Here is a 27,789-nt window from a genome sequence, read left to right as displayed (position 1 = left end):
TTAGATTATATCCAGCTCATTTTCAGTCTACTCAAGCCACAACTATCGGTGGCTTACGTACTTTACCACCATATGATGGGGGGGATGTGTGTGTCTACTTATATGTGAAGTTCCTTAAGCTACGCTGTCTAGATGCTTTTTCCACCATGTATGCCTACATTCTCAAAACTCTGAACTCAATTTCTTCCTCCCTGTACGCCCAGCTGTGCACCCCTCTTTCCTCATGCTCAATAGCAAATAAGTTAAGAAAAACCCCACGCTTTTGGCTCATCAGGGCAATTTTACTGCCACAAAGATGTCTGAGCTGTTCAACATTATGCGCTAATGATAAACCAAAACTAGAACTTGAAGTGTCGCTGTAAACCAGAAAAAAATCAGAACACTGTCAAGCAAGTAAAAATCTGTGCAGCTGAACAACAGTGAATACACCAGCTGTCCCAAACTAAGCCATTCCAGCTCTATCAGTGACCTCTGTCTTCCTTTAAAGACTGCTGGGAAGTCAAAAAATGAAGCCAGAGGTGAAAAATCTGCATCTCAAGGAATTCCAGTTATTGATAAAACTTTTCTAAATGGTTGCAAATTTATGTCTGAAGAAGTCCACAACCACCTCACCGTACCAGTGGACCACCACTTTCAGAACATAATGTGGGCAGGTTCTGAAAAGAATTGTCTGTTCTGCCCATCACAGTATTTTCTTTAGACATTTAACCAAATTCCAAAGGGCTGCCCTGAAAAAAAAAAAAAACAAATTTAATGACAGACAAACTCCAGAGAATGGATTCGGCTTTTGCTGAACAGAGAAGCTCTGACCATCCTTAACTGATTCACCTCTGCAAACTGTGGCACAATCCAATATTCAACTAAACGGTTCCTGGACAGATTCAATGTTTGTGGTCATGAATGTTTTTTGTTAATGTTTTTTGGTAATGAAAACCAGCAGTTCAGAAAACTTCCATAAAGTTTTGGTTCACCACAGATAAAAATTAAGACTCTTCTCATACCAAATATATGTACAGTTGCCTGAGCACTTGAAACTAATGCTCAGAAAAAGAGAGAAACCTTCCAAGTAAGATTAAGTACTGTGACCAAGAAGAAAGAAAACTTAGAATAATTCCTTAGAGATCTCACTCAGTGAAAACACAATATGAACTACATAAATGCCTGCCATAACTCTCCCTCCCCCTCTCCTCAAACTAACAGCCACACACAAGGAAGAAAAAAAAAAAAAAAAAAAAAGACTTTAGATTCTCTAAAGATTTGGACTCAAGCTGCTAAGCTATTAGGGCAGAGACTGTGTTTACATCTCACTAAGCCATCACAACTAGAGCAGAAGAAATAGATTGGTTAAATACACAAAAGCAATTCAACACCATGTAGAGAAGAACTGATCTACAGGCAGACAGCGTGGGCAACTCAACTTGCTTCGGCAACCCCAAAATAAAAAATTTGGGATTACTCTAACACTTGTTTCCTACCCACAGTGTGTGCATGCATATGTGCAAAGACAAATCATGAAGCAGGATGTGTACCTTTAGCACAAGATACTATGACCTGGAGAATAAAGCACCAGACTGGTGCTGAAGATGATCTTGTTTCCATTTCAGTTCTATTACTGATCAACAATTTAGCCCTGTCAAATCAGCATTATCTCCTGCCTCAGTTTTTCTTGACTAAAGCAAGATACAGAGATGAGTCTTTTTCTATAAACTTTACTGCCAAAAGTCAAGAATTGTGACAAAGTGAGAGAAGAAAGCGAGTCAAGGAGTCTTGCCTCTTGCATTTTCTTAGGAAAAAAGCTTCAGCTAGTCAGCAGGTACAAGTGGAAGACTCAGTAACACATGTCAGTAAATACAAAAGCAAATAATTTTGAAAAGACAGCTTTTATCTAGGTTATGCTTTTTAAGACGACTATATTTCAAGTTCACAATGGATATGGAACGTATTTCATAATCTTAAAAAATCAACACCTCGCATAAAAATCATTGCTTTTCAAGTAAAACAAAGAATGAGAGGAAGATTTCTAAAACATCTGAAAACACACATTATGCAATTTTGGAACAAAACCACCCAAAACGCTTTTCTTGTCAGATTACATGGTATTATTTGAGGAAAAAGGTAAAGTTAGATGACTGTCAAATTATGAATTTCTATGATCTGGCATGATTTTCTGTGAAGCTTAACACTTTTTCTGAATACCCTGGGTTTAATTCTTGATCTTAGGGCCACTATAACACTGTGCAGGCTGTATTTTACCAAGTAAGGGACTTCCCTATTATTTAAGAATGTTATTCAGATATTGAATTAATTTTGAAGAGTGGAAGTTTTCATTAATCATTTCATGGCTCCTAACAAAATTCCACAAGTTACAAGTTCATTCCAAATGCCACTGTTTGTGTAGTCTTTTTTCACAAGGATATTGAAATGAACATGACCAAAACCCCCCAAATAACCAAAAAGATTTCAGTGCTTCAGCATTTTTGCTGAGGATTAGAATGCTTCTCCTATGAAAACAGTTTCTAGAAAATATCAATCACCAAAAATTTTAGACAGTGCTTCTATAGAATCCATTTCCTATATCAAATCATTCAAATTTATGAGAGCACAGAACAGAGAAAGTGGTGTATCTTGATGGGGGGAAAACGGAACTACTTGTGCTCCATTATCTGAACACGTGCATCTTAGTTTAAGCAGAGTACAATGCCATGTTTTACCTGAAGAGTTCTGAAGTGCTCAGACCTTCCAACTTTAAGGACAACAGGATGGAGAGGCAGAGGTTATAGTAAGCTGTGGTAACTGTAAAAGTTCAAGGAACTTAAGAACACAGAGGATGAGACTCAGTAGCCTAAGCACAGGCAACTAGTGCTGGTTTTGATGCTCTAGAATCTGCATGAAGCTAGTAGATGTAACACAAGACCTAGAGGAGACCAGTGCCCTTCTGGAATCACAGCTGAGCTGCAGAAGCCACATCCTAGAGTATCCAAAATGGCTCTGCATGACTATGTCTGTGAAGTGAATCCTGTCCTTGAAAACTAACTGGTGCTAAATTCCAGAAATGTAGGAAGCTCACAGCAAACGCCTCCTTTCTTTCTCCAAGCTGCCAACAAATGGTTTGGCTGCTGTAGAGAAAGTCTTGGGGACTACCTAAGCCACATAATAAAATGAATATCTTGTGGTATACTTTTAAGGGACCCAAATGCCTAAAATGTCATTTTCTTCATATGATTAATACATCAAAAGCAAAGTCCAATTCAAAATTATCCTTGTGCTTCACCAAATGGCACAGATTACATGGACTGTAGTAGCTCGGTAACAGTTATAAGTTAATGAAAATTTCATATTTTACACAAAGGAAGGCTTATTTAACCTCTAAAAAGGACTGGGGTGAAATAAGAAGCCTGGCCCAGTTTGGCAGGGAAACAACTAATAACAAACATGGATTCTCATATGCAAAGTTTATATTATGTGAATGAGAAACACCACCAGCACAGTTTTGTTCCATCTAATTTCTACAATGATAGCTCAGAAGAGCTTAGAAAAAGATTTTGCATTAAAATCTTGAAAGTGTCAAGGTCCCCTACCTTTCTGAATCAGAATGAATGGAATTTCATGATGTTTCTAATAAAAATTAAAAAATCAAATCACTTCACCCCTTGACTGACCTTGAGAAACCACTCATCTGGAATACTGTATTTCCAATCTGTGTATTTCCAATTATGTAATGCTTTTAACCTGGTGATTAATCTCCCAAACAAATAAGTGATTTGATGCACAGTAATGAAAGTGATTCATGAAATAAAGCACCTGCTTGATAGGTAGCAGAAAACCAGCTGCTTGTTTTCATCTTTTGTAAAATACATGACGTTGTCATGTTCTGTCAGAACATGACAATCTACTTGTGAATCTTAAAAGGAAGACTGAAATCCTGCTATAAGTTACCCTCAGCTTGAAAATGCTTTATATCAAAACCACCTCTATTCCTTGGAACTTAAACTGTATTGCAAATCAAGAAGCAATTCTTTGAGCAAGCTATAAAGCTTAGAAAGCATCTGCTTAGTTTGGTGTCCACAGAAACCTCACTCCCACAACTGGTATCCAGATGCAAAAGTTTAGTGAAATCTCTTAACATTATATCCAGACCACAATACGTTTGCATATAAGTGTTTGACTAGTCGTATAGCACAGCATAACGCAAAAGAGGTCTGGGAAGTAGATGCTGCCATTTTATGCATTTGGTCTTTCATGTTAGAGATACCCTATAATTTTAGAATTACATGTGGTCATTGTGTTTTTGGGTAGACCTAGCCTGCTTATGCTAAAGTTTCAAAGCTCCACTAGGCTCTACATCTTAAGATACTAGTGTTGTGCATTCAGGTTCATAGTACTGACTCCCATTCACAGTGCTTACTGACCTCAGTACAGACCTGTGCAGACGCTTTTTCTAGACCAGCCTTCTTGATGATCATGACAGCGACACGGGACACCCAAATGGTTTCTTCTCAAAACTCAAACAATTGTAAGCTAACTTTATTATTCAGAACCGATTGAAGCTAGAAGTTTGAGCACAGGTACTAACATGTATTTTTTTTAAATAGTCAAAGAATCCTGAGAATTTCCATCTTGTTTTCAAAGTGCACAATTCTCAAAGAGAAGGCTGCTGCTAACGGTATGATGGCCTTACCAAACGATGCAGAAGATACAGCAGTATCACAGCAGTCATTCAATGTGTGAAGAAAAAGATCCTATCAACAATTTGCAAACTACTACATATGTTGCATTTGAATCAAACAGTTAATTACCACAGCTGTTTGGGAAGAAAAGTTTCTTTTCCATCTTACCATAACTACAGTACTGATCACCGAAGTGCTTCCATCTTCCTCTAGGGAAAGTCAGCAGCAAACAGGGACTAATAAGTCAGGGATACATGCTGCTTTCATTAACAGACTTGAGATTTAAAAAAAAACAAAACAAAACAAAAAACCAAACCACAACTGTGCTTAGAGATTAAAAACTGGTCAGATTTTGTGTACAAGCAAACAGCACTGAAGCAAAGCCTTCCTCCTAGAGGAAGTTCACCTCCCATACTAAGTTCGAAATAATCATGGCATGTCCAAACCAACTGATAGCCTGCATCATCTACTTTAAGTGGTACTAAAGTCAAATTTTAACAGTTTAACTTTGATAGTTCCTATGATAGCTGGATTTTCTGTGCCACATGAACAGTCTTAGACTTGGTTTTGCAATGTTTCTGCTCCATTATCGAGTTGACTGATAACTTCCTAGCCTGGAGAACGCAAGTTATTTACAAAATTTGCCTTATACCATCAGCAACGCTTCCTGGAACACACATGCAGCTCTTGTGCTGGCATGCATGATACTTGATTTATCCTAGCCAATAAAAGAAAGCAGATGCAATTCTACAGCTTTCTCACTTTGAGAACTAGCTCATCAGACAATAGTTTCATTCTCCCTGCTGCTGTCAAACATGTAATAGATGCCATTAAGACAGCACAAAATCCTGGGCTACAGCATGTTCAGACTTCTCTTCTCATCACATCTTGTAACAGCAAATCCAGGTGTGACAGAACTTCATAATTTCCCCTTCCTGGCCCCATAATGAAACCAACTCCATGCACTGGAAGTTGCTGATGCTCTACCTCAATCAAAGCTGGAAACTTAATGAGTAGAACTATTTTCAGTAAAGGTAATATATTCATTGTTTGCAGCACAGATTAGCTGATCTTTCCTAAGTAGAGTTCACATCTATTCAGAACAGCTAAACAAAGCTTCACCCTTCCCTCTATGAGTTTTTTTTCTCCCTCTGGATCGGAGAACCTATTTTAGTAGTAATTTTTGATATCTGAAGGAACATATTCAATGGAATTACTGCTTTATACTAATTCTTCCTTTTAAAACTGAAGACTGGGCTGCATAAGCAAAAACACAGCCTGCAGATCAAAGGAAATTATTATTCCACTCTGCTTGGCACATGTGTAGCTACATCTGAAGTATGGTACAACCACTTTGGGGACCACAAATGTGAGAGAGAGATTGGTAAGCAGGTCCAGTGGAGGACCACCAAGATGGCTGAGGGCTGGGGAACATGACAGACAAGGTGAGACTAGTGAGCTGAATTTGTGTAGCATGAAGAATAGATACCTAAGCGAGGTGAACTAATTGCTCACTTGAACAACCTAATTGGTGTTCACAGAGAAGATAAAGCCAGACTGTTTTCAGAGATGCACAGCACACTGACAAGAGGAAACAGATACAGCTTGCAGCAAGAGAAATTCCAGATAGATAGAGAACAGTTCTTCACCACAAGGGTGGTCAACCAGCTTGTCCAGAGTGGTTGTGGAATCTCCACCGTTGCCGATTTTCAAACCTCACCTTGACAAACCCTGGAGCAACCTGGTCTAATTTTGAAGTTACCCTCCTTTGAAGAAGGTGTCAGTCTAAATGACCTCCAGAGGTCCCTTCCAACTTAAATTACCAATTTAACGTTCAAGTTATTTCACAATTTTGCGTCCTTGAGCCAGAGTGACTTTTGTGCCTTCTCCCAGGACCCTTCCTAATTTTTCAACATTGTAAAAAAAAAAAAAACCAAAACAAAAAAACCCCAAACCCCTATGGACAAGAGGACTGTAACCTGTATTGATGCAGAATTCACATCATCAGTATAACCAAAGCAGATAGAGAAAGAGTAAGGCAGTCATACACTTTATTAGTGTTCAACAGAATTTCAGCCCCTCTACATTAACTTTCTATTAGGGACTTCAGCTCACTTTTTTGTCTCTATGATCCCTACTTAATTCCAGGGTAGGGTTTCCTGTTAAGCAGGTATGTTCTATAATGGATAGTTTCTAAATGTACAAACTCAGATTTTGCTGTGCAATAGTAGACTCTTTGAGTGAGTCCCACCAAGCAAACGATCCAAATGACTCTGTAAGAGTTGACCTTTCTGTCCTCTACAAGTTAACAAAAGTAACTGCTTTACAATACCAATCATAAAGAAACTTTACTTGGAGCATGCTTCCTACCTCTCTGCCCTTTAAAACCTTTAAAAAGCTTTTTGATCAATTTAATGTTTTTATTGATACAGAGTTGGGGGTGTGGTTTTTAGTTAAGGAAAAGACTGCATCAAAGCGTAACTACGTTATACATATTGGGTATTTACACCAAGGAACCTTGTTCTAAAAAAAAAAAAAGATACATTAGAATTTTTTAAAATAATGTTTTACTTCCATTAAACCACCTCAGCATTAATTCTAATCATATTCTTTTGCATTTACTGAATCCCGCCATTATTTTTCCATAGGATTGATGTGAGGCTAAATAGTTATTGAGGTCATCCTGCTTGACCTTTTCAAATAAGAAGTCTTCAAGGTCTTCCGGAATTTCCACTGTATTTTAAATTATTGGGAGGGACACCTCAGAAAAGAAATATTCTCAGCCAGTTCTTTTAGAACTCCTGGATGCAGATTACAAAGAGCTGCTTATAGCCTTTGTCAAGAAACTTCTATCATGGACTCTTTAGTATCTTCCTTGCAACTTCTAGATTTTAAGTACTTAAGTCACCTGCAAGATATTGTAATGTAATCTTGCTTCTATCTAAAAAAAACCAAAAATATTCACTGTAATCTGCCTTTTCTCTTTCACTATGAACCATGTTATCATTGTCACCTACATTACTGTTCAAATTATTTCTCAATTTTTAACAATCTCACCTTTGTTATCTTTTGCTTTATTAGTCAAGGTTTTCTCTCAGGAACACTTTATTTCTTTTCATCAGTTTTCTATGTTTTTCATGCCCCACTCAATGCCATTTCTCCTCTACCATCCTCACATACTTCACAGAAAAGGAGGGAGGGGCCCTGAATTGCTTCCTTCCCACTGCAATGAAAGCAAGACTGATTTTAACAGAACTTGCCCTTTATGGACAATCTTTACAGTTGTTAACTGCAATTTCTAATGTAATTTACTTGGGGAAATCTACCATATACCTATTTACATACTTTCTCACACGCACGCACACCACCAGACACCATTTTTGTACTTTTTTTTTTAGTCTGAACATGCATATAACCAGACTTCTAAATGACAAGCCAAATTGTGTCCCATATCAAATCTTAAGTTATTGCTAAAACAAAAAGTTATCAAAGGTTTCAAAGTAAATGAGATACGTACAAAAGACTCATTTGGCCCAAACTGTTGGCAGGCAGCATTTTACTCTGCCATATCAATGCAGAAGTATACCTTTATTACCACTGAATCTCCCCCCTCCTCAATATCAACCATTTGTAGTTCTTTCCTAGCATATTTACATCTTCTCTATTGGCCTCAATTCACAGTCCATTTCAGAATGGCTCCAATAATTTTAGTCCCTATCATTGCCATTTTATGCTCAAATAATCGACCTGCCTACTTTGCCCTTCTACCTTTCTAGTTTTATCCTCTTCAATTAATCTCATTTTTCCTTCAACTGGACCAGGCCCGCCTACTGCCAGTTCCACATCCCTATCTTGAGCTGTTGTCTCCCTTTAAATGACTATGTTTTCCTTGGCCTATTCATACATCTCCAATTATTTCTTTTCTCTTGCTCACAGACTTCCCAGATCCAGTAATTTTCTTTTACCATCTCCCCTTTCCAGTCTCCCACCCTGTCACAACTTTTTTGACTTATAAAATAGAAACAACACAAATACATTTGTGCAGAACTAGCACATCTGCCCTATGCAGTCATTTCATGCACTACATGCATAACCACAATACAATATATTATGTAATTAGCAATACTGCCATTGTTAAAATTTACTACTGTAAGGCAAGCTTATTGTCTTCGGGGGGGGCGGGGGGAAGGGAGATCCGATAAATATCATATTCTGATCTGCTTCCCTATTTACAAATGCATCTTTTTAAAATTTACATAAATGCACTTGAGAATGTGCATTTATACCAAAAGATACATGGACCACAGTCCAATACTTTTAACAGCCTTGCCATCTCAAAAAGAAGAGAATTCAAACTACAACCAGGATAATGAAGCTTCTTCATAATACCATGAAGCCAAAAAACCACCACTGGTGGGTTCAAGCTTCTTAATTCTGTACCCTTTTCAGGCGTAAGCTCACAGTATTGCTAAGCCTCCATGTGCATCAACTGGTGTCACTATAGAGACAAAAATAACACAGTAGCAAAACAGTAGAGGTTTGACCCAAACAAAAACAGTAACAGGAGCAGCAAAAACAACATACTAAAATTTCTAGTTTTTTTAAAGTCTTCAGTTTTACTTAAGTAAACATTTTACAATGATTACTAGTTAACATTCCCCGTAACAACAGTGCCCCAAAAATAATTACAGCAAGAACAAATGACTTCCGGGCTTCCCAGAAAACGCCTCATATTTAAATTTAATTCCTGGCATTATGCCAAAGTGGGGGATGGGCACCTAAGTGGAAAAAACCTCGAAGGCCTCCAAAACATTAATGCAGAAAACAAGTTGCTTCTCTTACCTGGCGAGAAGGTGGCACGTGCAAAATGAGCTTCCTCCTCTGAGTAAGACACTTACATGTAGCTCATTTGCATAAGTATCACGAGCTACAAGTAGACTTCCAGGTCGGCCATCTTGATACTAAGATCTTATTTTGTTTACATAGCAGCATGAGTACTATTTTTTAGCCAGCCTGAGCTATGCTGTTGTACCTCTCAGCTACTAGCCCACATCTGCTTGTTAAAGCCTGCTGGAACTCCCACTTTTCCACACAAGTGGCTGACCGTGGCAGGAGTGCCCCTGCAGCTCACTGAGCATGCCACAGCCTCCAAGGGAGCGTTGCAACTGCAAGTGCCTCCAGTCGGACTCTTTGTACTGCCTTCTGTGCTGCCAACTATTAGCACTGCAGCAACTATGTGCAGTGAAGTACCTCCCACATACCACACAGTAGTACCAACAAGCATAAATTTATTACAGCACAGCGCAAGACAGCACACTAAAAAAAGAAAGCTGAAATTTCCTCAGTATTTTCACTTACTAGCAATCTAATTACACCGAGGTTCCTGTGTACATTTTTTCACATTCATCAGTGCGGCTCTTTCGGTCCGGAAACCCGAGTGCTCCTGCAATCCGTGCATAGGAGAAGTCCATGACACATGTTAGTTGCTGCCGACGCGGAGCCAGACTGCAGTTACAGCTAGCTGGCGCCAGTAAAAATTTACATAAAGGGGGCCTCATTTCAAGACTAAATTGCAGCAGGATATTGCTGAGCAAAGCCTCCCCCGCCCCTGCGAGACTACTACGGGTTCTAGAATATATCGTCTAGTTATTTGCTTACTAATAATCCAGATCCACGTCAAAAGTCAAGTGCTGCTCTTACTGTTTATATCAACGAGAATTGGCAATAGTCTCAGCAAAAGAAATTCAGTAGTAACTGAAATAACACCGAAAAAATGAGTATGCTCAATGCTCAGCAACCAGCTTTTCTTAAACTGCTATTTCCAGTATTTCACAGCCTACCGATAAGTATCAGCTCCAAGTAGGACAGATCCATTTTTAACCTAATGCTGACAGGTAACCTGTCTGGCCATTTAATTTGCTGTTGCCACTTCACATTTAATTTTTCTTCATTAGGCAGATGAAGAAAAAAATCCCCCATCCGGAGCCGTGGACTTCTACCTTTTCAAGTACCTAAAAGGTACAGTGACAGGTGGAGGCAGCAGCTTGGATTTCAGCCTCACTCTGACTTCAAATAGTTTGTTTCTTAATTCTTACCTTTTTCCTTCCAAGCAAAGTCCAATTACATTAATGAATTAATTATGTTTTACAAATGCTTATTCTAAAAGTCACTGTACTTTTCACGGGGAAAAAAAGAAGCCAGGCTTTGCTTACTATGAAATGTGTGTATATAAAGGATGAATCATTTGCCAATACCTTTCCCCCCCTCATTTGCTGCCTTACAAGAAACTCTTAAAGCATAAAACAATGCAAATAAACATACTATTTATTACACTGACTATAAACATGAATTTGTGAAACCCTACATAAAATACAGTTAAACCCACAGAAATGGTTGGCTAGCTACACATCCAGCAACACACCTGTAGTTGCAGCCTGGCACCATTTAGTGGAAAAGGAAAGTGAAGGAGACAACGCCAACTGCAGCAGGGCAAAGGCAGAGCGCCTCAGGACCAGAAGAGCCTGCTTTTCATCACGGGCCTCTTCTAGTTCCCCACGTTGTTCCTCTTTAGAATGCCAACAGCGTCAAGGCTATATATAGTCAAATTACTTCATACGTCCCTTTTTCCACTGTGAGCGCAATTTGCTGTATGGCTGGTTCTAGGTTATTTGAACATAACACAATTTGCTCATCTAAAGTCACAAAGACACCGATTTTGTGTCTGAAAGTATTTAGTAATGCAAATTACTCTTCATTGGTTGTTGCAATTCATCCTCAGCTGTTGTATCCAAAAGCCTCAAGTGATGTGTAAGGGAAAAATAATTATTTTTCCACAACTATTGTCACATTAAAATGAGAGCCATTAACTATACAAGTGATCTGGTACTGCTCTTCTTTTACATCACGTGTATCTTCTGATTTATCTTACTTTCAGACAGATTTGTGTATGTTAGCACATTTAAGTGCTGTGCAGAATACATTTTTCACTGATGTTGTCATTTGCAGAATGAATCATCAGATGAACAGCCTCTGAGCTTGAAAATAAAAGGCACCAATGCTGCTTTAAAAAAGGCAAACCAAAAACCCCCTTGTGATTCCCACATACAGCCGCCCCCCCGCTGCCCAGCTCTACAGCCTTGCGCACAAATACCAGAATAACAGTACGATTCTCAGCACAGTAAAACAGATACTGCAAAATAAGAGCCTTTACTTGGAGCATTTTCTATTCTCGGCTCCAGTCCGCTCAGGGAGATCCAGGCCAGAGCTTGCCGGCGGCCCCGAGGGCGAGCTCTCCATCTGCCGTCTGGGGGAGGCACCACCCCGCTTCCAGAACGTTCCGCAGAGGCACCCACACCCCTCGGCTTTACCTTCCGCCCTCTTGCCTCTCGCACCCCTACCTATGATAAACCTCGTTTACCACGGCAAAATGTTTTCACGGAGAGGAGGAGCAATTGGTTTAGTAGTTAGAAACGCACCAGCTGGGTTATACAGAGCACGGGGGGCTGCCCCGCAGGCAGAGGTGAGCTGAAGTAACTGGGGGGCTCGCTGAGCCCCAAACCAGCCGCAGCAGCGTCTGCCTGGCACATACAGAGCCGACCCACCGACCCCGAGCACTGGCACAGGGACCTCTTCAGCTGCTACCAAAACAGGATATTTGGGTGGGTTTTTTTTTTTGTTTACTTTTTTGTTTCTTTGCGATTTTTTTTTTTTTTGGTGTGGTTTATTTTGGGGGGGTGGGGCGCTGGGGCGGGGTTTTTTTTTGTTGTTGTTTTTTTGTTTTTTTAATGTGAGAGTCTAACCTGGGAGAATAAACAATAGCGTACTCAATTATATTCTCCAGTGATTGCCACTACAGAAAAAGCCAAAATGTCTGCCTGCCTTTCCCATGTTTAGCATGCAGTCAGTGGAAAGGCCGGAGAGCTTCTCTGACTCTGCCTTCTCAAAGCCAGTTAACGGGACTCTTTCTCCAGCATGCACACAATTTTCTAGTCTCTCATCGAAGCGACCTTAAAGAGCAGATGTTACAGTCAAAAGTAATAAGGACAGTTGCGTTCAAAGTAATTACTATTAGCTATATGGTTTTAATTGGTACCTATCAAAGACGACAACCTCAAATTTTGCATGTCAGTTGATTCATCTCAGATTAGAAAGGTATAGAAAAGTCTGCCACGGAATGATTTGCCTAATTCAGACACAATTTTAGATATGAAAGCATTTCATTGACAAAGTTTGACTAAAAAAAAAAAAAACACACCACCACCACCCTTCATCTTGTAGCTTGATCTAAAGGAAAAAAAAAACCACCAAAAGGAAAAAACCCACCACAGAACAAAAGAAAATGAAAGGCCCTGGGCCTTCTGTAGGCAACACACACACAGAGTCCAAAACAGCCCCTTGCCCTCCGATGTCAACTCTCCTCCAAAGCACGAAACGGAACAAATTATTCACGTAAGTGTCAGCCAGAAGTTTGGTAGTTCCTAAGTTTTTCTCAGGTTGGTCTTTGAAAGTCACAGAAAATTATGTTCATTTTTGTAGTGGAGAACTGTCTATCAAGCTATTATCTTAGCCAGTGTGGTTTATTTCAAGATATTTTACAGCAGAAGCCTATACCAACAGGAGGAGCAGGGAAGGGAAGGGGGGGGGGGGGGGCTGACACTAGTTGTATCCGCTTTTCTACTGTAGAAAAGGGGTAAGAAAGTGTCTAAACCAGGTAACTTCCAGGCAGTAACAGTCTAATGTTGCACTCCCTTTCTTTTAGAAAGGGAAAATACTGATTTTGACTCCTTATCAACTTTAGAAAAAACACATTTTACTCACTTAAATTTACATGAAGAATTTTGTCATTTACTAAACAATTACTGAAAAGCTGACAGATCTTAACCTGCAAATCAAGATGATGCAGAAGACATTAACATTTGCCTTACTCATAATTCCTTCAAAGACACTACATTCTTGAGAAAAACACAGTAAAGTTCACAGCTAAAAATAAAGGTCCAATTTAACTGTTTAACAATAGTCATAATGCGATTAAGTATTTAAGATTCAAAACAGTTCTAACTGCTTGGTAACCATTTATTTCTAGTACCTAAAGAACCAAACAAGTCAGCTGTTTGAAAGTGATTTGCATGCATTAAACAGTATTGTGTTAATTCAGCAGTCCATTCCAGTTTGTTTCGAATCCTGCCTGAAATTGTTTGCTCCCAAAATATCTACCAAAATAGAAGAATGCAGCTGTGCAAATTGAGACAATTCTGAGTTTTAAGAGGAACATAAAAAAAAATAATCAAGCCATGTTAGAATGGTTCCAAGGAAGTACAATTTAGTAATGAAAAAACTATCCAAATAGCTGGAGCACAAATGAAAAGAAAGAATAATTTTCTTATAACCAAGTACACCATTTGCAAAAAAAAAAACAACTGAAAAAAATGTGAATCTATACACTCCTTCAGAGTAAACTATTGTTGGGTATTTCTCTCGGAAAGTCACATGTATTTGAGACTGCTACCCTATTAGCAATTTATTTACTTCTGAAAGCCTATCTTTCAAGTTTACCTATCAGCAGTCCAAAGCTAATTGTTCTAGAATGCAGCAGGTCTCAGAACTGGAGAAAATGCAGACACAAGAACACTGAGCAGAGTCTGACAATGCATCTTGCATTAAAAATGTATAGCGATCAATTCAGTTGAAGTCATTAATTCATTACACACAACTATTTCTAATTCAAATCATTAACATCCAATTTATATATTTAATAAAAGGTTTTTTTTTTTTTTTTTTAAAGCATCCACTTAAGTGCCTTGTTCCCATGCAGGTAAATCAGTGTTTTTCATTTTCTTTTTGACTACTAAAGAACAAACTATTAACACCATGGGAGGGAACAGAGAAGAAATCATGCTGTCAGCTACCAGTGCTACTGTACAGCAAGCATTACAGTGTGCTTGGACTTTGGGAAACAGGGTTGTATTCCATATGCAACACAGGTTTCAAAACCTACCATACTTTATGCATTCCAACACCCACTTTAGGAAAGAAAAAAAAAAAAAACAAACAAACAACCCCCCCAAAACCCCAAACCACACCACCCACCCAGCTCACTACAACAAAACACTACTACAGCTCACTGCTGGGCCAGTCACTTTGTACAGTACTTCTAGTACTGTTTTCAGAACAGCCTGTTAAAGAGCAAAGTAAACGAAAACCAAAGGAAAGGGAAGACACTGAGACAAAAACTTTCCTCTGAACTCTGTCAATCTCTCTGCGTCTTTGCTGTAAAATGGAAGTAAGCTTACTCAGCTCAGAAAAAAAAACACGGGCAACAAAAAAGGCATGAAAAGGACTGTATGAAAGACATGGTGTGAACGTATATTTTACTCAAATGTAATACATGTGAAGAACCACTCCTTACAGTGAATGTAGAAAAATATACTTTTCCTTTTCACGCTCCCATTAAAGAGAGTGTTAATGAAAAAGCCCAAACGAACAGAACCAAAAGTAGTTGACAATTTTCATACGCCTACTGTTCTATAACATTTTCACGTGGTCCTTAAAAACAAACAAACAAACAAAAAAACCAACCACCCCCCCTCCCTATCGCCCCCCAAAAAACCAAAACCAAAACCACCACAGGATGTGTATGGTAAAGTACCTTTTAGACATAAAATTTTATCACCTTCAATGACTACAAAGTGGGGGTTCGGTGATCTTGCTATAAAGAATAAATTGTTTCTGCTTGCTTTGAACAATATCAGTTATTAACATTTGCAATTAGTCAACAACAATAACTGACTAAAAACCACACAAACACAAACCTCAGTAATCATTTATAAGACTGGGGTCAGGGTGACTTGACCCAGAGTATCTTGCAGAAAACCAGAAAAGTTATTGTTTGGGGGATGGGAAGAAGGAATCTCACTACATTACTAATCTGCATTCATTAGATGAGGTGAATGTACGGCAAAACTTCACATCTTATCAAGATAAATGCATTTCAGTAGAAATTTTCAGTCTGAAAACTCAAACAACAGAATTGCCCAAATATTCTTGGGATCTTAATTTATTTTACCCAATCAAGAAAAGCCACTATGAACAAAAATCTGTCTTAAATAAAACCCACTAAACAAAATTCTACTAGCAATAAAACAAGTAATAAAACTACCTACCTACCTGAATTTCATCATCACCTGTGACCACACATTCGCATTATTCCTGTCACTGATCTTTTATCCTAAAGCAGGAAAATCCTATAACCAGTTACATACAAATTTACAGTTAGCTGAAGTCGACAATCAACCTGGGCTTAAAATGCTGTATTTTACTTTTTATTTCTTCATACCAAATGCACATGGTAAACATGAAGAAAGCACACCTCCTGAGAACCTGATGTGCACATCATTTGCCCAGAATACTTCATTTCTTTATAAACAGTGTATTGTCGTTAACTATAGAAGATCATTTATGGGAACAGATATTTAAAAAATAATTTAACCACCAAGGGCTTTGTTACAGAGTATGTGAAAAGCACCAAATTAATATGCAAAAATACTGAGGAAGGACTAAACTTTTAGGCGTTTAGTACTGACTTTCACATCCTTAGCACTAAGTTCAACTGCAGACAAGAAAATACTATGAGCTACATCCTGATGAGTTATCCAGTTCTGCTGCTGCTCCTGATATGTTTCTGGAGAACTTCAAGTAACTCCCTATTTAATTACTCTCAGATTAACTCATAACCAGCTTAAGATCCCATAAAGACCTTAACTAGGTATTTGAGACAAACGCAAAACAAGAAAATGAGTGAGTTGTGAGGAAAAATGTCTTTCTCCTCCTCCTTTTCTGTTCTCCCCCTCCCCAATGGAAAAAAGCTGAGCACTGCTTTTCTCCCACCTTCACATCCCTGGACACTGACACCTATCAACTGCCTTTTAATGAACATTCAGGATGACAGATAGCTAGGCCGCCAACCAGTAACACACACAGGAAAAGTCTAGGCCACGTGAAACCACTAGCCCTTCGAAACTCAGAAGTTATACAAAAGAAATAAAAGAATAATTTACCTTGAAACTTTCATTCTATCATTTGTAGTAGTTCTGCAGAATTTATAGTAGTGCTATTCTTGAGTAGCAAATAACTGCTACCTGCAAAATAGTTAACATTTACATAATCATTGCTATTCCGATGTATTTACACAGGTTTTGTAGTTCTTATCTACCATTGGAAAAAGTTACATTTTGAAAATAATCAAATGTAAATCTAACCACTTGGTTACAAAAATTTAGCAAAGTTTATACGGAGTTTATTTTATGTTTTAGTTAAAGTATAAGGCAGGCTTGACAGAGGGCAGCATAAAGTGAGAGCTCTTCTGGCCTGGTAAGGAAGTAAACCAAAGTGAAAGTTTTATTAGCAAGACACATGGGTATGACCTTTGACCTCTCCTGTCCCACCCAATCTACCCTGTAACTGAGAAAGGATAGAGGTCTATGCATTAATTCAGTGAGAGAGGGGAGGAAAAAAAAAAACAAACACACCCAAGAAACACCAAACAAAACAAAACACCAGCAAAAAACACCCCCCTGTTGATAAGACAGTATTTTAAGATCTTTTATACAGCTTAGAATTAGTTAATTTTGCCTAAACAAAGTCTGAAATTGTTTCTCAGCAAAGCAGAGCTGGTGCTTACCTCTACGGTCTGGAGCATGTGATGGCAACAGCTCTGCTCATTTGCATACAGTCAAGCTAAACTGCTGCAATGAAGAGCACTTTGTCAGCCATTTTGAAACTGCACTGTCTCAGCTGCACTGAAAACGTGATTAAGATGGCTGCAATGTGCACTCAAGACCAGCCACTCAGTGACAACTCAGCAGTGGATAAAACATTTGTACAGCAAAGCACCTCCCTCTTTGCCACACTGCAACAGGCAGAGGGGGGCCAGAGGAATGGTTTCTTTGACAGGCAGGAAGTGGTTAATGCACGGCTGCAACACTGCAGCTACTCACAGCACCACTGGTAAAGAGAAAACTAAAATAAACCAAAAACCACGGAGAGGCAGCCCTGCTAGGTCTGTGATCCAGGATTTGCATACTTCAAATCCCTCCCAACTTCAGGCAGTTCATAATCCATGTCACATATTAACAGCCACAGATACAGAGCCAGGTCATGCATAGAACTGACAAACATTAGGGAATACTTTTCAAGAGCAGCCTCATTTCTGTCTTAAAAAAAACCCAACAAACCAAAACCATAATCTTAAGAGTCTGATCTATACCTTTTTACAGCACCACCTATTTTGAAATATTGTGTAATACTAGTTGCCCAATAGAACAGTTTTACTTGGGGGGGGGAAAAAAAGGAAGTTTACTTTGTAAATAAGGAAGCTAGCAAAAAACCCAAGAACACTCCAGAACTTCAGTGCCTGCAGAAATCAAGTATCTAATTCTCTATAAATGACGCAGTATGTTGTGTAAGTTTTTCAAAGGAGAGACATATCTAGAGCACCTTCAGCAATTTTGCTGGAATCTTCTTGTAATGATACCGAGTAGTTTGTTCCTAAAGAACTGTTTTGGGAACCTACGGGGGGGGGACAGTGGGGTTGTCAAAAAAATACACAATTTTATCTTAAGTTCTGCTTGCCTGCGTTAATACAGGTTCTTCTTAATATTTGTTTATTAATGCCAATCACCCGCTCTTGTCCAGGCAACAGTGGATCTGTTCTGGAGGGAACTCCTCTGTATCTGCCTCATTTCATCATGTACACCTCTTCTACAAAATCCAAATACGGTTATTTTAAAACAAAATAGCTGCAAGTGCACATGGGGCGATCCTGAAGGACATGAATGTTGTATTATTCCTAACCTTCTACCAAAAAATAGTCTTTGTGATCCAAAATTAGCCCAAGATGGTAAGCTCCCCGCAAAAAAAAGTGGGAGAACGTGCCCTCCATCTACTTTTTTTATGAAAATGTCTAAACTTACGTAACTGTGCATGTCTGTTGCCAGCTGTAGCTGGTTATTTCAGGACTGATTAATCACGCCAGCAGTAGTTGTCTGATGCACTCATCAGCACCACGGTTAGTATTTCAAACTTAAAAATGTTGAAATACACCATCTGGCTAATACAAGGACAAAAGGAAAAGCATGATTTGCAACACAAGAAAAAGCACATGCCACATACATGTAAACAGCTACACTGATTATTACTGTCTTTGATAATACAGTACAGATTCAGAGGACTAAATTAAAATATGCTTGAAGTTCAAATGCCCAAAAGACAAGTCTCTCGGAAACAAATTTGTGAAGACTGGAGAACAACTTCATTACAATGAATTTAAAATTAGCCACTACACTGAAGCTTTTCTTCACCAAGACCTACTATTAAATCAAAAATAAAGCTTACAACAAATTCAAAAGAAATGTTTTCTATTAGCCAGTTATAACTCCATGTTGCTTATTCTGAATTTCATACATAGAACACTCTCAGCTTACAGGGATTTACAGTACCTTGTAACATTCAAACTTAGTATTTCATTTATATGAAAAATATACATACACTTTGATTTCCACAATAGCAATGTTTTAAACAGAAGAGAATTCTATGTTTAGCACACGTACAAAATTCCTACATCAAAAGGTGAATTCTGACCTCCAGTCCTAGAAGTTCTACAAAAACCTAGGGAGGTTCTAATCCAGGACCCAAGAGCTGCACTTGTAAAACACTGCATTCTCTAACATTCAGCCTTGGAGATGGATATATGGAAACTCAATGACTTGAAAAGGTTTGAATAGGCATAACTACTTGGCAAAAAAATTCCAGAGAACACTTCCACTGAGCCAGAGAAAACAGAACCCATGTCACACGCCAGTTGCTGCAGTCAATTGCCTTACCTTGTCAGAAAGCTTCATGAACACGCAGAAGTACCGATACGTTAATACAGACGCCTAGTTGCAAAAGATCTAGCTGAATGGTAAGAAACCATATGCATTTACTCAAGAGTTCACTTCGGTATACTTCGGTTAACATACACAGGTGTGTTGATATGTTAAAAAAATATTACCCAAACTAATTTTAAAATAAAACCTGACATTTAATTAAACACAAAATTAGGAGTGAAGTAACTCATTTGAGAATGCTTTGGTCCAGGAAATATTAAAGTGAACCTACACTAATGTGGAATTCCTATATTAGCATGAGACTACAATTTCTCATTGCTACTTAGGGTGGCATCTATACAGGTTCTCTGAAAATAAAAAATAAGAAAACTGGGCATTTTAAAAGGATTCAGGATGGAATTTAAACTTAACCTGTTATGTTTAGATTTCTCTTAAATACACAATAAGAACTCCAAACAACCTTAACTCTGCCCTCTTTTGATGGTATGCCAACACACTGCAGTATCATCTCAGCAAGTTCAATTATTCTAGTCATAAGTTAAATCTTAAAACAGAGCTTCCACTTTCCAACCTTCTCATGAACATCAAACAAGAAACTCAAGAGAATAGTACCCTGTCATTTCCCTAATTGCTGCCCTATATAAGTAATATCATCCCCCAACACACCTCTCAAATATCATTACATAGAGTCAGACTTTATACTAGGCCTCCTACCCTAAAGACTCAAGGGGAGGCAGAAAATTCTGGACTTTCAAACAGCGTTTTATGTCATTTCACATTACAAGGGCAGTAAAAAAGCAGCGAAAGCATAAATAAGTTCTTTTGCTCTACTTACACGCTTAGAAACCAGTCTGCTGCATATAATCCACATTGCCTTGTGTACAAACCACATCTCATCCACTTTTCTCATTTACCCTCTTCTTTTCATGTTATTTTTTGGGGTTTTTTTGCATGTTAGTTAACATTAAGTGGACAAAACAGTTCTTACACTGATGAAATTAATGAGAGACTACTACTTTTTGTAGGGATCTGAACTGAAGTCTCAATAGACCATCTACTGAAACCCTCCTTTATTCCTATATTTACACAGGCCAGTAGGCCAACTTCTAGAAACATCTCAGCTCTCACTTAAGGACTGCAAGAACTTTGCAGATAAAAGCTACTTAAATTATTGGGGAAAAGAAAGAGTCCATGATGACCATGAGACAAGGAACACTAAACTCCAGAAAGTCAAAGTCTGCATGACATTTGAGGTCTTCCCATAATTCCAAGCCACTTGATGGTACGACCAATGAAGGAAATTTTCAATGTATTGACTGAAGTCAGCAAGCACGTATGTTTATGTGCTAGTCTGCTACTAAACACGTTTTGAAAGACTTAAATAAAATTAGAATGCAACATCTTTTTAAAATGACCTTCTGGAAACTGCAATAACTTGGAGGCAAAGGTAGAAGGAACTTTCTTTCATGTCAGTTTTTTTTAACTGTAACACTTCTTTACACTATTGTGAAATGGATGATAATGCTTAGGACAGCACAGAATGATGGAGCAAATATACAGCTTATTTCAACAGCTAGCTGACATATCCACAGTTATATCATTCATAAAACCTGTGCTTTGAGTATGTGAATTTACTTAAGAGCATTTTCAGAAACTGAATCTAGAAGAGAAAAACATTTTTCTTGTATTAAAAATATCCAAGTTACACACAGCAAACAAACTCTATTAGTTTACCTAAATATCTTAGAAAATAAATTATTCCAAAAAAAACTTTGCACACAGCCATCTATTTTACTAACATCTCACATGATTTGATGTTTGTTCCTGGAAGAAATAAGAGCTGGTAACTCACGAGTACAGTTTTTACTCATTTAGAACATGCACAGCTCAAAATAAAACATCTTAAAGGGCATAGCTTTTTTTTTTTTTTTTTTTTTTTTTTGGTAAAGTTACTCATAAATCCCAAAGGAAAATAAAGGGCATTTATACAATATAAATACATATACAGAGTGTTCTGAATTCATCCACAGTGTTATGATGGAAGCTGACATACAACTGAAGATCAGGCTTTTTTTTAATACTAGATATAGTTACCATTATGCCTTCAGCTATACCACCAAGGAATCATTACTAACAAAAAGGGGCAGAGGGAATCAGGTGGAGGCAGACTCGCTGTTAAATACACTGGCAATTTTAAGAAGTATACATCAGAGGTACTAAATAAGATAATGAGTGAGCAATGGAACTAATGAAACCACATCTCTGGCAGATTTATAAACATTGTCTTGCTACTTTTTATCAGAGTAACCTCAGGTTATCATTGGTGCCTTACTACACTGGGCAAGCAAGTGCACGTACATGGCTAGTCCGAAGCTGCATGTTGACATGACAGCCTCCATACTGCTTTGACAGACAATACCTATGTCCTGACTGACAGCAAGTTACCCCCCCCAAAACAACGTGTAACTGCCAAGTTCCCTCACTGGGGACAATGGTAGCCTCTCCTTGGCCCAGCTGCTTGTTTTCACAAAATTTTCAGGAATTAATTATCTTTGATACTTACTACTCTGTCAAATTTACTGAAAACCAACAACTCTTTCAAGAATTACTAAGGATAGAACAACTGACAAACAATGATCACATAAAATTGGACTACTATACTAGAACTGAGCAGTTTTCTATTAAAACTTGTAGGGATGCGACACAAACATTTTTGTCATGTACTTGTTTTGCAATTTTCTGCTTAAGCAAAAAAAGATAATTTATATTTGTTAAACACATTTATAAGTGGAATTCCTAAGTGCCATTTAATAATCTTATTCGTGTATTTTTTAAGTTTCATGCAGGCATTTATTTTTCACTAACAGCATTCTGGTTTTTCTTTAATACTAACGTAATCTCAAATGAAAACATAAAACACAAAGCTACATAAAACTCAAGTTTAGTTGAAATTCTACTCTCAACTTTGGTTTTCTGCATATATATATATATATATGCACACAAATAGTGAAGACAGAACAGAGGTAAGAACTAGAACATTAACTAAAACCAGAATATGCAACCAAAGACAAAACCCCCCCCAGCCAACCAAAACACACTCCCATTTCTGAATCACAATTCAATTGTTTACACCCTGAAAAGCTAGAGAATATATTGGTTTAGTTCAATCTCTACCATCGTAAAAAAATACTAATGCATTCTGCAGATCCAGTTTCTGGATAACTGGTACCAGTATTTTATATCTCTAAAATTGATCACACTCACTTTTATAGTCTGATCTGTAGGCTAACAATGAACTTTAATGTAGAATGGTTTAGTCTCTGGAAGCATCTGATCATAGGAACTCAAGGATTTTCTGACCCCTATAGCTACAGAAATAGGGAGGAAAAAAAAAGTAACAAAAACCCCCATATAAACAAAAAAGGTAAGACACCTAAACACACTACAAATGATACACAAAATCTCTTTGGGCAAATGAAAATTAAGATCCCACAACATCATGCAAAATTTTGTTTTTAAAAAGATAACCAGAACTCAAAGGCTGACAAAATCTATGCTCCAGATCCTCCTGACTGAAAATCTCAAAGCTAGAAGACTTTACAGTTACCTTCTTTGGGATCAGCCACCAGGCTTTAATATCCAAAACAAGACTGAGCTACAGGAATTTTAAGTATGAAGTATTACCCAATTCAGATCTAAACTTTATTCAGAGATTAAGACATTCTGTAACTGTCCAACTGAACAGCGTTTGCTTTAGAGAACCTAACTTTCTGCTTCTTAATGAGCTGTCAAAAAAATACAAAGTTTTCTGTTGACCCACACAACAACGCTATCTTACTCTCTATCCTGCATTCCGATAAGTCACTGCTGCTTGATGAACAGTTTCTTACAGTATGGTGGAAACAGGAGAGTATTTTTTCATACAGTACAGCATATAGTGTGATGAGTATAACTGAAATACCAGAATTACAAATATATATCATGAAAGCATTGTTTGTGTTGGCCAGTGTATGAGTTCCCAATTGTTTTGTGCGTGTAGGTAAATCTCTAAGTAATGCCACATACTAAAGAGAAGTAAAGAGTCCAGCCACAGATTTAACTGAAAAATATTAACAATCTTAGATTTCACTGCATTTAAGAGAAATATTATTCAAAAATATATTAGGGAAAAAAAATATCAAAAAACCCACATTCCCATATCATAATATATTTTATAACTTGCAACTTATTTTCCTCATCAAATATCCCTTATGAAAACTCTGATGTACATCTGTGTCACTGCAGTAATTTCCAAAATAAACTCATAATATAAACATATAACTAGCCAATAACATAGAAAAACACCAGGTGGAGAGCAAATGGAAAAAATGAATTCAACTTGCAAACTATTTAAGTAAGAGCAACATACTGGTAAAGTACCTTTTGGCCTTACTATCTACATTTCGTGAACAACCTTAAGGTTTTCGGCATAAATATAATATCTGACAATATGCCCAGATAAGCCTAATTTATGATAATACTATTAAAGACATCTAGATGGGGAGAAATTTGATTTTTTTTTTTCTCTTGTTCTGGAAGGAAAATAGAGTATCTGGTTTAGTCAGCTACTTTTCACTGTGGAAATATTGTCTGTCCGTAACAGAAAAAATGCCTTCTCCCAAAAATCACAATAAAACACAATGAAAATTAGGATTTAGTTACTAATTAGGAATCAGTTACTAAAATAGGATTTAAAAAATTGTTTAACGTGTAAACTGTTTCTGTTTGCAACAAATTCTGTAAAATCAGTATTTATAATTAAACTGTTTTTATTCATAGGTTGTTCAGTCTCTTGGCTAGCAAGATCACCTCCCATGCTGGGAGGAAAACATATGTCTGTATTATACCACATTTCCTGTCTTTATGCCCCAAATGGAAGCACTACTAAAGTAGCCTTTACAGGAAAACTAACATACTATAGTTAATGTTGATCTTCTGAATATGTGAAATGGGCATAACAATACAAGCTAAAGCAGAAGGTATCAGCAAATGTGGCAGAGTATCACATCTAAGCTTATCTATTGGGATTAGCATCTTATTGAAAACAGGCTTCGTAATGGCTAGGAAATGAGAATTAAGAGGTTCCTCAATGAAAGCATCAAAATGACTGTTTCAATTGATGTATACAATTATTGTATCCTTCTATGAATCAATTCTGTTATGATCAGTTTCAAGCCTACATAGCATTCAAGATAGCCTTGTTAAATTAATTCATACAGCAAAATACAACCCTGTTCCACATTATCACAGGAAGCATCAGTTCAGCACTGCTACACTTGGTAGCAAGGTTGCAGCTGATAAAAAGCCTTTTACTCCAAGCGATGTAGTAAGTCTACTAAACTAAGAACATAACGATGAGAACACAAAGATCTCTTGAGATTCTTTGAAAAAGAACACACAATGAGCAGTTACTTATAAACAGTGACAAAGCAAGTTTTTCTGTATTTTAATTATTTGGCATTTATCAAAAAAATGTATTGCTACCTGAAATTATTAGTACAATTCCTCTCTGGATTATACGTACATAGGAACTTGATTTGATACTTCTGGAGCATATCAAATAATAAGATAACTGCCAAACTTGAGGAATAAACAGTGGGTGTAGCTGCCATGATTCATGAATTGCCTGAGTCCTCACGCAATCATTACTGAATTCATTTTATGATGGGCCTGACAACTACCATTAGCCCCATTTCAGAGATCTGAAAACTGAGTAATTACCTACCCAAGATCACATATCAAACAGCAGTGTTTTTTCTGTTTGTTTCCCCCCCCCCCCAAATTCTTAATATTCGAGGTGATCCTCTCCTTCATACCTTCCTGTAGGACTACACAAACCAGTACCTAACCAGAAAAACATACTTATTTCTTACATTGATATCTGCTATATATGTACAGAGTTCATATATACCTTATTAATTTCAGATTTAAGCAGAAGTTAAGCACATTCTTCACGTTTTTATTTTTAAAACCCTAAATATAAAGTAAATATTAATAACTGTAATAATTGTAACTAGATCAAACTGGTATAACAGATAATGGCCCAAAATATATTTTAACTTGCAAAAGAAAGCCAAACAGCATACTTGCAGAATATCCTGATCTTGCAGATGCAAATGCCAATAAATTTATTCATAATAATATTGTATTTGCTTGTATAATCGGAGATATTGACCAAACACGTTTATTAACATACTTACTTCCGTCAATTAGCACATTAAATAAACTGCCTGGATGCACAAGTATTATTTTTCTGTGACTGCACGAAGGCTGCAGTTTTAAGCTCATTGATTGTTACCTAGAAAAATTGAGCTGTTCGCTCCTTTATTTTAAGAGAATATTTTTCCATCAACAATTCCATTCAATTTTTCCATCCACCAAGTGTATCTGTGTTAAGGGTCACAGTGACATTACAATACACAGATTTATTTCAAGATTATGGTTATCCAACAAAATATTCTAATGTAGGCATTTCCACTGGATATCTGTCAAAGATTAAGAGATCTAATAAGAAGGATAAATACCTGCTGAAAGAAAAAACTGCTTGAGGACAATGCTACACCTCTAACAGGCTCCAATGTCACATCAGAATTAAAATGTGAAACGCTTAACCATGAATACAGTTTCAATACTTTAAATGCTTAAGTTCAAAGAAAATTAGAAGTTCAAATGTACCTTCTTTACATGAATATACTACTTAAACTGTTAACTTCTGCCATTTTGTTTGATGTGGGCCTTCACAGAAACCTGGAGTAGCCACTCTGGCCTTGTTTACTGATGACATCACACAAATAATGCGCAACTAGGCCACCTTTTTTTCCCCCCACTGAAACACCCTCATTTCTAGTAAATTAGCATGCCCGTATACCGCAGAAACTTTAATCTGAAGTTCATCAGTGCGCTACTGAGCGCAATAACAAGAAAAACAGTTTCTCCTCGTTGCTTCCACAGCCCATCCACCGCCACACTCAAGATCCACACCCGCTGTATTTGCGAGGATATCCACTGGCTGCGTACAGCACCACCCATGTCACGACATCCCCAATTCGGACAGGGAGTAAGAAAAGGCTTTCGAGGCGCCAGGCAGCCGGACGTGCCGCCGTCCCACCCAAACACCCGCCCCGTGCGGCGGGGGCGGCGCCTCCGCCTCACCTCACCGGTGCATAAGGCAGAACGCAAGCAGACAACTGCCTGGTGTTGCCCAGCTCTCTGCGCCTTCAGGGCTCGGCGGAGTGCCCCAGCTGTGCCCTGCCCCACGCCAGACCTACCTGTGACCCGCAGCGGCCGCCGCGGGGATCCCTCCACGCGTGGGGGGCGGAGGAAGGCGCCTCCCCGCACCCCGCTCCCCACCTGCTGCCACCTCTGCGCGAAAACCGCACCGCGCATGCGCGCCGCCGCCTGCACTGGAGCAGCGTCACGTGCTCCCATGCAGCGCGCGCCTAGCTGCGCTGCGCCTGTGAGCGAGCGTGGGTGCGCGCAGCGGCGCGTGTGCAAAGCTGCAGCCCCGGAGCATGCGCACTGCCGCCGCCGCCACCGCGCGGGGGAGCGTTCCGCCTAGAGTGCTGCCGCTGCCCGGCCGTTCGCGCCCCGCAGGGGACGTGCGGTACCTGCGCCCCCACGTCCCGCCGCAGCTCCTGCCTCAGCGCTCGGCCGCCGCCGCCGCCGCCGCCGCTCGCGCCTTCCCGGTGCCGCGGCCGCCGTAGATTCAAAATCGGAACCCGCTCCGGGCACCAACGCCGCCTCCCCTCGTCGCACGCGCCGGGCCGTTATGCAAATAGGCCCCGTGTCCCCTCCCCTCTCTCGGCTGACCCCGCCCCCTCCGTGGGCACAGGGGCCGGCAGTGGGGGCTGCCTCGGAGCCGGCCAATCCCAGGGCCGGCCATCTTGGCGGCATGCAAATGAGCCGCCGAGTTATTTAAATGAGCAGGTGGCTCCGCCCCTTGGCGGGCGGCGGCCGACGGTTATTCGCGATAACGCGCTGGGGCTGAGGCGCGCGCTGCCGCCGCCGGTGCCAGGGGGCGCTGTGGTGGGGCCGGGGGCAGGGCGGGATGGGCCGGCATCGGCCCGTCCTTCCTCCCTGCCTCCCTCTCGCCCTCAGCTTCCTGCCACAGCGGCTGTGGGCTGTGTGGCTCTGCAGCCTGTCTGACACCTTCGACAGCCTGCCCGAGGTCCGCTGGGCATCTCTGAAAATAACCTGTGTTA

At 39.0% G+C, this 27,789-nt stretch overlaps 1 protein-coding gene across 11 annotated transcripts in view; it reads right to left on the bottom strand.

The window, feature by feature from the left end:
* Positions 1–27,360, bottom strand: part of ATF7IP (activating transcription factor 7 interacting protein) — a 110,366-nt gene extending 83,006 nt beyond the window's left edge. For 2 of the 11 annotated variants that reach the window (XM_087767996.1, XM_087767997.1), the window contains exons 1-2: positions 17,344–17,956; positions 16,721–16,801 (exon numbers count right to left, since the gene is read on the bottom strand). In XM_087767996.1, coding sequence (XP_087624122.1) covers positions 16,721–16,734 — 14 coding nt within the window. In that variant the 5' untranslated portion in view covers positions 16,735–16,801; positions 17,344–17,956. Of the gene's footprint in view, positions 1–9,509; positions 9,865–10,025; positions 10,155–16,720; positions 16,802–17,343; positions 17,969–26,856; positions 27,162–27,195 lie in introns of those variants that run through there. The other 9 variants (XM_087767994.1, XM_087767988.1, XM_087767989.1 and 6 more) reach the window with 9 other exon arrangements.
* Positions 27,361–27,789: the final 429 nt, after the last annotated feature.

This window comes from Nipponia nippon, unplaced genomic scaffold (assembly GCF_047370975.1).
Source record: "Nipponia nippon isolate SJK-2023a ecotype South Korea unplaced genomic scaffold, ASM4737097v1 scaffold_3, whole genome shotgun sequence".
NCBI classification, from domain to species: Eukaryota; Metazoa; Chordata; class Aves; order Pelecaniformes; family Threskiornithidae; genus Nipponia; species Nipponia nippon.
This window is presented reverse-complemented; position numbering and strand designations above follow the sequence as displayed.